Below are 12,958 nucleotides of genomic sequence, written 5' to 3'. Positions count from 1 at the left end.
CTTTAAAGATCCTATCTATCTATCTATCTATCTATCTATCTATCTATCTATCTATCTATCTATCACTGTAGTGCTTATTTGGTCGTTGACCATAAATAAATGAATCTGATCTATTTATTTATCAAATCTGTACACCTCCCCAAACTTTCATCTCTGGGTGGTTAACAATAGCATAAAACAAGTTTATATCTATCTATCTATCTATCTCTCTCTCTCTCTCTCTCTCTCTCTCTCCAATATATTATTCTTAGACTTCTGACAGCTGAGCTATATTCTCTCCCCCCGCCCAATTACGCTCAAAAAGGTTTACTTCAAGCTTGTAGGTGTAAATATTACCTGGCTTCATAGCAGCTCAGTTGCTGTGTATTTGCATGAGTCACTGTTCTGAATGTGTCTCCTTATAGGAAGGAGACAAGGCAATAGCAGCAACTCATGCAGCTAGGTCTCAAACAGCACAAGGTAACTGAGTAACAAGCCTAATCACTTTTTCACAATGCCTGAAAGCCCTATCCACACATTATGCTCAACACACATACATTTTGCATACAGTGGCTAACTTCCTGACTAAGCCAATGCCAGTGTGTTGAGAAGATGGGCCCATGCTGTAGAGAACCTTCTTAGATCTGCACATTGTATGTGTGTTGAACATAATGTGTGAACAGGGCTGTATGCACATTTTATGCATATAGAGTTATTCACACATTATGTTCAACACCCATACAGTATACACTACCTGTCTGTATTCTGCATTTGAGGGCATCAGGATGCAGGTTTGTTTTTAAAATGAAACACATGTACAGTCATTCACAAAAACAAGTGCATGTGTACCAACTTCTGTACGAATGTACAATGTAATGTCTTAACAGGGCTTAAAACAGAACAAAATGTGGTGAATATTTTCACAAGTATGGTGAGCTAGGTGACTAGGGAAAGGGTCTTTTCAGTGGTGGCATCTGTCTGGGAAAAAGTATGTAGTCCTTCCCAGACAGATTGAGACACCAACAGCATGTTCTTGGGGTATCATGTCAAATTCTGTTTATTCTCCTAATCTTTTAACTGAATGATCTGAGTCCTTTTTGCACATCTGTTGCTATTATATGGTTTCATTTGATCTATTTAATTGGAATTGTTTTTACTGTCCCTACTGCCATTGTAGTTTTTATCCATGTATTGTTATAATTGGACAGTTTGTTTTTGTAAGTTCCTTGGGACATTTTAAAATAGAAATTTAAACATTTTAAATAAAAACATTTTATTTTAAACATAAACATTTAAAACATTTTAAATAAAAATAAATATATACTGTATAGAACAGGTTACCAAGTTTAAATATCTTGAGATTTACTTTCAAGCCAATCTAAATTGGAAATCTCAGCGCCTTTATGCTATTTCTCAGGCACGCAATACATTATTTGTCTTCTTGCGTTTCTTCTTTAGAAAAGGCGCCCAATTTATACCTATGGCCTTGCGAGTTTTCTGTGCTAAAATTGGGGCTCAGTTGCTCTTTGGTGTCTCTATATGGACTCAGGGGGTCTGTTCGGATATTGAATCAATCCAGTCTAGATTCCTTAGAGCTATTTTCCGAGTCCCTAAATGCGTATCTTATGCTACTCTTTGCCTCGAGACTGGTTCTTGTTCGATCTCCTGTCTAGCTTGGGTGGCTTCACTCATATGTTGGCTCAAACTCTGTTTGAAGCCCCAGGGATCTCTTTATGTTCAACATATGTGGAGGGATTCTTTTCCTAACCCATGACTGTCTGTAGTTACCACCAAAATGTTGGGTATGGGGCTCTATCCTTCTCACATTCTCTCCTTGGGCTATGCAAAGGGGAAGGCTACTGTCATTCAGTGCCTAAAGGATATTGAGCATCAACGTCTGGTTACTCTTGGGAATAGTCGCTGTTCCCCCTTACATCTCGGCATCTCCCTCCCAGTTAGAAACCAGTCTGCCAGATATCTATCTTCCCTTCACTTTGTTAAATTCAGGTCGGCCTTTGCTAGGGCCAGGTTAAATGTATTACCTTCTGCTATACTCTTTAGCAGGTTTTCTAAAGATCCTTCTGCTTCGGGGCTGTGTCCGTGTGGAGAGGGTAGCCTTGAAACTGTCATGCATATTTTGCTATATTATCCCCTATACCGTGATTCAAGGAGAGAATTATTGTCTCCAATTTTTGAGCAGTTCCCTGGTAGGCCTGACTCTTTCTATCTTAACTATTGCCTGGCTGACACCAATGATGAAGTTACTAAAGTTGTAGCTAAATTCATTTATGGGGCTATGAGGCAGACATCCTGTCATGGTTTTTTATAATGTATTTTTAGTTTTATTAGCAATCCTGTTTTGTACTTTTTCGATGCTCTTTATGATATTGATTGCACTTCTGTATGTTCTTTCTTTTGTTTTTCGTTTTTCTGGTTGGCTTAAGGCTGTAATAAAATTGATGATGATGAAATAAATATATAACTAAAAAGCTTCCTCTCACAACAACTCATTTGCCCCTCCTCACCAAATACTTTTACTTCAGTAGTGCTCTTCATGAATCTTCCAGGGTGATAGGCAACAGAGCAGACAAACTTCTTGCCATCATCAAGAGCTGATACAGGTGAAATCTTTAATGTATTATCTGGATCCATCTGGATTCTTTCTTTATATACTGTAGAACTGGTTATATAGGCATGCTGGTAATAGGACTGCTTCGTTATAAGGATCTCTTCATTTCCATTTTCTTTCTGCTTAAAACAGAAGTAATATCAGTGATCATTGGACAGCCTTGTGTACTCACAGTGGTGTCTGCTAAAACAAAAACAAAAAAACAACCACCCTTGAAACTGCATCCTCTAGTTTACTCACATGGTCTTTTCATCCTGAGGCCTTCTGGACTGGCCTTGTAAAAAGGCAGTATTCAACAGATGGAACCTTTGGAGAAATTTTAATCTGTGCTGCCTTTTCAAAGTCAGTTTATGAATAGAAACAATCCATTTCCCTCATTTATCCCAGGAGGAAAAGCATATGAACCTGGGGTAAGTGAATAATATGGCACAGAAGAAACTTATGAGCAGCCAAGGAGAAGTGGTCTTGTGGTTGCAAGCATGACTTGTCCCTTTAGTTAATCAGGGTCTGCCCTGGTTGCATGTGAATGGGAGACTAGAAGTGTGAGCACTGTAAGACATTCCCCTCAGGGGATGGAGCCGCTCTAGGAAGAGCATCTAGGTTCCAAGTTCTTCCCTGGCTTCTCCAAGATAGGGCTGAGAGAGATTCCTGCCTGCAAACTTGGAGAAGCCACTGCCAGTCTGTGAAGACAATACTGAGCTAGATAGACCAATGGTCTGATTCAGTATAGGGCAGCTTCCTATGTTCCTAACTTCCGGGATTCACATGGATCCTGGCGGTACCGTGGTGCGAAGCCTGGCTATTAGCCAAGGTTAAGGGTGTCTATAACCTGGCTGCTGGTATCACATGCTTGCAGCTTGCGCTGACACAGAGACAGGGGCCTAGAGTGCCCATCCTTGAGGGAATGCCCCAATGCACCGTGCTCGGTTCATGGTGCATTGTGGGATAACCAGAGGCCAAGATGCATTGTCCCGGCTCTTCAGAGATGGACCGTGTGGGAGCACAGATGGTGCTTGCAGCAACATTCTGTTAATCATCTGGGGGGAAGGTGAGTGAAGCAAAGCCTTCCTTCCCCCTGCCCACCCGCTTGCCCCCCTGCCTGCCTGCCCAGACCTCTTTATGTACTACACTGTTTGGCCTTGACACACTCATTGTTCAGGCTGGGATAAGGACCCAGTTTTCTGAGATTCATATAAGCATTTTATACACCAAAGTACTCCTGCTCTTCTTGATTGTGAGATTGTCAGTAGTCCCCTCCAAATGGCCAGTGTGTGCAACAGCAGAACATTGTGATTGCAGTGTTTCTACTCTACTTTTTGTCAGCATCCTGGCACTGAAAATAGATCCACCCCCTTTCATTAAGTTATATTTTGGATCTTCAGCCACACAGTCCAAATGAAATATTTGTATTTGTGTCAGTGTATATAGCACTTGTCTTATCAGTGTCTGAGAAAATATTACTTACCATTAACCATTTCAAAGGAGCATCTGTCAGGTTTACCGAAGGCACGTCTTTTAAGCATGGAATTTCCAGGGTCTGGTTTAATAATGTTTCTACCACAGAAGTTTCCTCAGCTTGTATAATGCAACAACAACAACAACAACAACATCAAAAAAAGTGCTTACTAAGATTCTACAAGTCCATTATGCCATAAAGAGCGGGGGGGGGCACTTTAAGTAGGAGGGGAAACACTTTTCCTCCCTGTTCTTATTGTGGTCACAGTGAATAGTTACATTATTTCATTTTGAAAGATCCCCCCCACCAACAAATAAAACAATATTTAGCAGGTTTAAAAAACAACAACAAATATTTTGAGTTTCTCTATAAATGAGTACAATTGTTCTAGGTTAAGCCAATTATAAGAAGGTTATTAACTGACATTATAGCCCCTCAGTTTTGTCATAGTCTCAGAGCCAGTTCTGATGTTACAGATTGGTTCTGATATGTGTACCAGTCCATGATCTCTTATTACTTACACAGCTGGTGGGTTAAATGAGCAGTATAACTTCAGAGAAGCACACTTATGGAAGATGCAGCGGTTACATGAGAGGGCCTACTGAGGATGTGGTATCTTTTGCTCATGGTAGCTGCAGAGGTGTGTTCTGAATGTTTCTCTGATGTTAATCACGCAAAAGATCTAATGGGGTTCTCCAGCCTAGTTAACAAACAACTCCAAAAGAACCTACATAAAATACCATCCAACTAGAAAATGCCAATGTCTATTTAGGTACTAAGGAAGAAACTGTAGATAATCTTTCCCCATATAATTCATCAAGGCTCAGAAGAGGCGACCAAGATGATCAGGGGCCTGGAGCACCTTCCTTATGGGAGGAGAGCTGGTCTTGTGGTAGCAAGCATGACTTGCCCCTTAGCTAGGCAGGGACGCAGGGTCCACTCTGGTTGCATATGAAAGGGAGACTAGAAGTGTGAGCATTGTAAGATCTTCCCCTCAGGGGATGGAGCCACTCTGGGAAGAGCATCAGAAGGTTTCAAGTTCCCTCCCTGGCTTCTCCAAGATAAGGCTGAGAGAGATTCCTGCCTGCAACCTTGGAGAAGCCATTGCCTGTCTGTCTAGACAATACTGAGATAGAAAGACCAATGGTCTGACTCAGTATATAGATGTTATGAGGTAAGGCTACAGCATCTGGGGGGTGGGGGTTTAGTTTGAAAAAGAGGCAACTATGGGGAGACATGATAGAGGTGTATTAAATTTTGCATGGAGTAGAGAGAACGGAGTGCAAAAAAATTTTCTCCCTCTCTCACAATGCTAGAACCAAGAGTCATCCCATGAAACTGAAGGTCAGTAAATTTAGGATCAATAAAAGGAAGTGCTTTCCCACACAGTGCATAATTAATCTAAGGAATTCTCTGCCACGGGATGTGGTGATGGCCACAAGCTAGGATGGCTTTAAAAGGGGCTTAGACAAATTCATGTAGGACAGGTCTATCAATGGCTACTAGTCTGATGGCTATAGGCCACCTCCACCTCAGAGACATGATGCCTCTAAATACCAGTTGCAGGGGAGGAACAGCAAGAGAGAGGGCATGCCTTCACCTCTTGCCTAAGGGCTTCTCAGAGGCATCTGGTGGGCCCCTGTGTGAAACAGGATGCTGCAGGACTAGTAGGTCTTGGGCCTGATCCAGCAGGGCTGTTTGTATGTTCTTATCAAAATAAGAAAACCTAGCTAAGTAGGTAGGTAGATAGATAGACAGGGACTAAATTTAATACAATAATATAAATGGCTAAAAATGACAATAAAAGACAATTTTAATAAAACTAAATCCAAAAATAATCCTAATATGCTTAAAGCCCGGAGCCCTTGGAACAATAGTCTTAATGCATATGGTTTTAAGCATATTAGGATTATTTTTGGAATGCCAGATTGATACAATTAGTTGGGACTGGTTGTAACATGATTTGATTCATCTCATTACATATACACATTGATTAAGGTTTTTGGATTTAGTTGTATGAACATTGTATTTTATTGTCATTTTTAGCCATTTATATTTTTGCATCAAATGTTCTCAATATATAATTATTGGTTTTATTATTTTATGTATTATATGGAGGAAGATTATCCACAGTTTCTTTCATAGTACCTACTCATGGGTCAAATGGGCCGTAACTCAGAACTTGGCTTTTAAAAAGTCAAACTGGCAACCCATCTAAGGTCCTTTTAGAGTTTTTTGTTTCTCTGATATTACACTTCTTATTAAAGAAGACCACTCACATGATGAACATATTATCTGCACATAAAGTAGACCACTCACATGATGAACATATTATCTGCACATATTAAAGCTGTTTATAAGTCTTGTACACTACTGCCTCAGCACTGCCAAACAAAAGACTGGATTGTTAACATGTGATCAGATGGCCCAGTCCTTTGTTTGACAGGACAGGCAGCAGTGAACAGCATAAGGGTTCCAGGAGTTGTCCATGTAGCTGGTACCAGGACTTGACTCCACCAGGACTTGATTCAATTCTTTGGTTAGCAGCAGGCACCACAACTGCACAGTGATCTATGCAGGTTTATGGGCAGTGCACCTGTATTCTACATGAGGAGCCAGAAGAAGCCCTTGTTTTGTATATTCAAAGGATCAGAGAGGTCCTGCCTCTGCATACTGGTGCAGCATTACACCACGTTTGCTAAAGAAAAAGCAGGCCAATTATTTAGTAAACACATAAAATACTAAGCAGAAGAATGCAGACCAGGTGGTTTAAATTAAGGTTAGGAAGAGGTTGATAAGCAGCTGAAGACCTTGCAGCTCTCTGTATACTCATAATGCTGAATCAACAACTTTATTTTGTCATCTTTCCTTTGATCCAGTTATGCAGACGTGATTTTCATTCTCTCTGCTTTGGTCCTTTGAGGTTGTTAACTATTGCTCTTCAAAGATTTTGGGGTGAATTTCTTCCCTGCAAAACGGTTTTTATTTTGATTTGGAGTCATGCTTTCTTAATGACTAATATACCTCATCATCCAGCTCACAGTTTCTGAGCAAAAAAAAAAAGTCTGCAATGTGTACGTTTGCTATTTTGGTACTTTCTAGCAGGCAGTGCCACAGAGATCAAGAATTAGTGCTGCAATGGCAGAGAGGAAGAATAAAATTAAATGGACTGTGAACAATATTTGTCTGACTGTTGTCCTAGTTCAATAGGGTGATAACCTTGGTTTTGCTGGTCAATGATTGAATAAACTTATAACTAACAAAAAACAACAACAACAACACCTTGGATAGGTTATTGTCCCTGACAGTCATACTTCTACATACTTCTACATCCATAGTCAAACTATGACAATCATGGGTTTTTAAAAAATTAATTCTGGGTTTTAAATGTTTTTAATGCTTTAAATGATTTCAATTGATAATTGATTTGATGTTTTCAATGATTTTAATTGTAAACTGCCCAGAGACGCAGGTTTTAGATGGTATAGAAACATTTTAAATAAATAAATAAATACATACATACATACATACATACTTCAGCATGAAGTTAAAAGCGATGCTTGAAAAATCTCTCTCATACAAGTTCCACTAGAAGCTCTAGTGGAACTAGAGTTTTACCAGAGCCATTGTTATTTTCCTGAATTTGTTCTAAGCCTCAGAGGCAGGATGCCTCTGAATACCAGTTGCAGGGGAGTAACGGCAGGAGAGAGGGCATGCCCTCAACTCCTGCCTGTGGCTTCCAGCAGCATCTGGTGAGCCACTGTGTGAAACAGGATGCTGGACTAGATGGCCCTTGGGCCTGATCCAGCAGGGCTGTTCTTATGTTCTTACTGTACTTTTACTGGCTGACCCAATGTAAGGAAGACCTGACCTAATAATTACCAGAATGATCATTATAAAATAATGTACAGTCATCCCTCACCAACTGCAAGGGTGGCATCTGCCATCCGGCCCTCATGAATGTTTCAATGGTTTGATGCTCTCTCTCGAGAGAGAGCTGTGGTAGAAGGGATGTCGCCACATATTATTATCGATTCAGCTTGACACCCCTGTCCCCACAGATAGTTCTTCTCATGAATTGTGAAGGGGTATCCCCATGGCCTTACTCTCTCATGAGCGAGCAGTTCGCTCAGGAACATCCCTCATCATCATCACAAATGAGGAATCACTCCTTTCACTGGAGGCAATGCTGATTCTGCTGCTTGGCCCTTCTCATGAGTAAGCCTAGGGACATCCCCTGTTCCACCCCATCATTATGCAAAAAATAGACCTGAGCCATTCAAGAATTCCTGGTTGCAGCTGCCCCTTTAACCTGACTCCGTGTATCACTGTCCTGCCATATGCTGCCCTCCCAGTGCTCTGATGGGGTTGCCTTGATTATGTTGCCACCTTGAGTGCATGCGCTTGTGAACATACATCTTTGTAACTTCATTTTTAAAGAGCAAAGCAGATAGTGCCCATCTTGCCATCCCATCCCCTTTCTCTCCTGATTGCTAGGAGGCAGGAACAGAGTGGGAAGAGGACATGCCCCTGTGCGACTTTGCTAATTGACAGGCTGACAAGCTTGGAATGGGAAGTGGTTGCTTGGCAACTGCTTCGTTGTATTAGGAACGAGGGTGGGTGGTGGGTGAGGCAAACACTGCAGGCATGGAGCGGATGCAATCCTAGGCAGGTATGTGCCACAGTTCCAGAAAATGTATGAAATCATGGTTATGGCAGCATCCACGATTGGACATAGCTGCTGCAAAAAACCTCAGGTTATGGTGACAAAACTCACTACAAACCAAAGGTTCAAACTGGAGTTTGGTGAGGCAAACTTCAGGTTGCTTTTGCTGTGAACCCATGGTTGCGCGCATTTAAACATTCATGATTTTAAACCTCTGTTCCATTCAACTGTGGTTTCACCTTTTCTGCGAATGCGGCCTTCCTATTTTTACCATGCATTCCAGGGGCCTGTATCCAGGTTCACTTCTAAAATGTATGCTCATGCAGCATAATGTCTGAATCTAGCTATAGATTTTACTACTTTAGTGAGAACCAGAGCTCAGTTTTTGCAAGGTCTAAGACTTACTGATGAAGCTGGAGAATGATGAATTTATCTGGGCTGATCTAAAAAAAAAATTCACTTACAATCTGCTCTCCAGATAAATTATGGACAATCCTCTCACAATTATTCTCATCTTTACATGGTATAATTCCCTTCCTAAACAGTGCTTGATCTTGTTTGTAATCACTATCTCTGTTATTCCTGCTCCAAAATTGGAAACATTAGCATTGTAAATGGAAGCACAGTCCTTGCAACCAAAAAACCCCTGTTGCAATAGGAACACAGCCAGCAATGTATATAAGAACAGCCCTGCTGGATCAGGCCCAAGGCCTATCTAGTACAGCATCCTGTTTCGCACAGTGGCCCACCAGATGCCACTGGAAGCCACAGGCAGGAGTTGAGGGCATGCCCTCTCTCCTGCTGTTACTCCCCCGCAACTGGTACTCAGAGGAATCCTGTCTTTGAGGCTGGAGGTGGCCCGTAGCCCTCCGACTAGTAGCAGATGATAGACCTCTCCTCCATGAAGTTATCCAAACCCCTCTTAAAGCCATCCAGATTGTTGGCTGTCACCACATCTCATGGCAGAGAATTTCACAAGTTGATTACATGTTGTGTGAAAAGTACCTCCATCTGTTGGTCCTAGATTTTTTGGCAATCAATTTCATGAGATGACCCCTGGTTCTAGTGTTATGGGAGAGGGAGAAGAATTTCTCTCTATCTACTTTCCCCATACCATGCATGATTTTATAGACCTCTATCATGTCTTCCTGCAATCGTCTTTTTTCTAAACTAAAAAGCCCCAGGTGTTGTAGCCTTGCCTCATAAGAAAGGTGCTCTAGGCCCCTGATCATCTTGGTTGCCCTCTTCTGTACCTTTTCCAGTTCTACAATGTAATTTTTAAGATGTGGTGACCAGAATTGTATGCAGTACTCCAAGTGTGGTTGCACCATCATTTTCTATAAGGGCATTATAATATTAGCCGTTTTATTTTCAATCCCCTTCCTAATGATCCCTAGCATGCAATTAGCCTTTTTAACAGCTGCCGCACATTGAGTTGACACTTTCAATGAGCTGTCCACCATGATCCCAAGATCACTGTCCTGGTCAGTCACCGAAAGCTCAGATCCCATCAGAGTATACTTGAAGTTGGGGGTTTTCTTCCCAGTGTGCATCACCTTACACTTGCCAACATTGTACCGCATTTGCCACTTTGTCACCCATTCACCCAGTTTGGAGAGATCCTTTTGGAGCTCCTCACAATCCATTTTGGATTTCACCACCTGAAAGAGTTTGGTATCATCTCAAATTTGGCCACCTCGCTGCTTACCCCTATGTCTAGATCATTTATAAATAAATTAAAAAGCACCAGTACATATTACTAATGTAGTAATAATTGTGCAGATAATTAAGGACAGATAAATGAGGACAAGGTAAGTGTATACCTCGAAGCATAGTGAATGAGGTCACATTTCCTGTGCATAACCCCCTCATTTAAAATAATAATAATAATGCACTATTACTTACCGGGTTTCTCAATAACAAGATGGATTTCTGAGCTGCTTATTCCAGTTGGAAATGCAGCAAAGCTGCACTCATAGAAACCAGTCTGTTCCAGACTAACATTTGTCAGATGTAGTATCCACTGGTTGTATCCACTGTAAGTATCCACTGTATACTTTGCTGTCAAATTACTGTGGCTGGATGTCCTGGGAGCGTACTCGATACCATACTTAGGATGATAGATCACTATTCTTTTTGGGATGTCATCAACAATCTTAGACCACTGAGTTTGTGTTAGAAAGACTCTTTCTTCTTTCAGGATGCTACATGTAAGAGTCACATCACTTCCAGTAAAGGCATAGACTGTTTTTTCATTCTGAATGATGATTTTAGATTCAACTAAAAACCAATAAATATTCACATATTTTCATTTCCCCATATCATGGCTATTTATTTATTTATTTTGCTCTATCCCCTCTTATTTCTTATTTTTAATTTAAAACAGATGAAAATATATACAGACTAAAAACAGATTAAAGGATATAGAAATTGAAAATATATTAAATATTTTGGCTCCAGTCTAGAGGAAGCCAGTTGCTGTGACTGAACCCATTTGAAACAAAGTTAGCTAAAACTAACTTATCCTCTTGATTTCAATGAGAATTAATGGTAACTAATTTTCTTTGGATTGGGCCCTTAGTTATAAGTAGTGTTCTAGGGTTTACCAAGTTTCAACAAACCTTGTATAACCTTGTATAGCTGAATGTGTGAATACACACACGGAAAGGCTTTTGGTGCCCTTGGCAAAGTTTTACTTTAGTGCCCCTCCAGCTGGGAACTGTGGAGCCTTGGCTTTAACTTGAGCCACGCAGGCTGTTCATTGGTTGGGCCAAATGACCAGTCTGTGCAGATGACCACTGAATGATTAGCCTGCACTGGTTTGGGGATACAGTGGGAGAGGAAAAAGAGTCGAGGAACTTGGAGCCCACTTGACTCTTGATCTTTCCTTATTGCCACAACAACCTCCCTCCACCCTTAACAGTGTAGTGGCTGTGATCCTCAGGGCCAACCAAAACAACTATCTGTTTCTCTGAGAGGCAGCTTTTAATGGTGATGCCAGGAGCTTCCCTTCACAACCAACCAGGCCCAATTGCAGCCATGTCAGTCATCATGAGCACCACATACTTCCTGTTTTGGGTCTGGGCACTTAAGAAACCAGGATGGAGGCTCCCTCCCTGAGCATTCGTAGCAATAACAGAGCAAAGCAAGGCAGAGAAGGGGAGAGAGACAAAGCACACGGGGGGGAGGGAGGTAATCAAGCCAGAGACCAGCTAGGAGGAGGGCCTTGCCCACTTGACTTCTGCCAAGGGAGCTGCGGTAACCCCTCCTCCACACACACAAATTGGTGCCCGAGGCGACCACCTAAGTTTGGCTAGTGGATGAGCCAGCCCTACCCACAGACAGACACATGCCATCATAGTCCAAATTATCTGAGGTCAGTCTAGAAAATATGATCTCAACCCAGAAGAAGGGTTTAACCTTCCCTGTGTAAGGTCAAAACTAAAGCTCCATTTCTTGTGATGTAAATTTGGAATGATTTCCTTAGTCTACAGTTTACTAAATGCATACCAGCAATGGTCCTCTACTACAGCAATGCAATGCATCCCTCCCTAGACAGGCTCCCAGTCCTCATTCCAAAACACAATGCAATGAATTGTAGAATAATGCAGTAGAAAAGAAAAAAAGGCAGTATTTGCATAAATAGTTAATTCAACATAATACTCTATTAACACATTTTTTTCTTCTGTTCTCACGGTTTTAAAACCAGCCCAGGCCTTTTTCTGAAGTACCAGGGGGTCAAGAAGTCAGTAAAGCCCCAAAACTATTGCCAGGTTCTCGTGAGTTCAACGTGGATCAACTGTTTACCCTCAATCTCAGTTGCAGCTCTGAGTATTTACTGCTGAGTGCAAATATTTGGTCAGGGCTGAACTCATCCCTGTCTGGAAGGGCCACATTTTACATGGATCTTTGGACTTGTGGTAGCATGTGGACTGCTTAGGTGCACCAAAAACAGTCACTAATTTGGATTTAAATTTGTGCATGAAAAAGCTTTGAGAAAAGATTTCAAGTGAGGAGCAGGAGTACATATCCTTCTTTTAAAAAACAGCATATACCACAGGTGGCAATCTGAGGATCCCCAGCTGTTGTTGGACTACACCACTGCAGCTGGGGGTGATGGGAATTGTAGTCCAACAACAATGGGAGAACCTCGGGCTGGCCACCCTGGTATAAGTAGCCTAAGGCAGAGGTTCTTAAACTTGAGTCCCCAGATGTCCTTGGACTACAG

At 41.5% G+C, this 12,958-nt stretch overlaps 1 protein-coding gene across 1 annotated transcript in view; it reads right to left on the bottom strand.

Annotated features, from left to right (window-relative positions):
* CD96 (CD96 molecule) overlaps positions 1–12,958 on the bottom strand; it is a 52,958-nt gene that overhangs the window by 38,689 nt on the left and 1,311 nt on the right. Inside the window, exons 2-4 of the mRNA XM_053310096.1 lie at positions 10,636–11,010; positions 4,074–4,183; positions 2,505–2,727 (exon numbers count right to left, since the gene is read on the bottom strand). Of these exons, the coding sequence (XP_053166071.1) occupies positions 2,505–2,727; positions 4,074–4,183; positions 10,636–11,010 (708 nt within the window). The remainder of the gene's footprint in view (positions 1–2,504; positions 2,728–4,073; positions 4,184–10,635; positions 11,011–12,958) is intronic.

Source organism: Hemicordylus capensis, chromosome 3 (assembly GCF_027244095.1).
Source record: "Hemicordylus capensis ecotype Gifberg chromosome 3, rHemCap1.1.pri, whole genome shotgun sequence".
Classification (NCBI taxonomy): domain Eukaryota; kingdom Metazoa; phylum Chordata; class Lepidosauria; order Squamata; family Cordylidae; genus Hemicordylus; species Hemicordylus capensis.
This window is presented reverse-complemented; position numbering and strand designations above follow the sequence as displayed.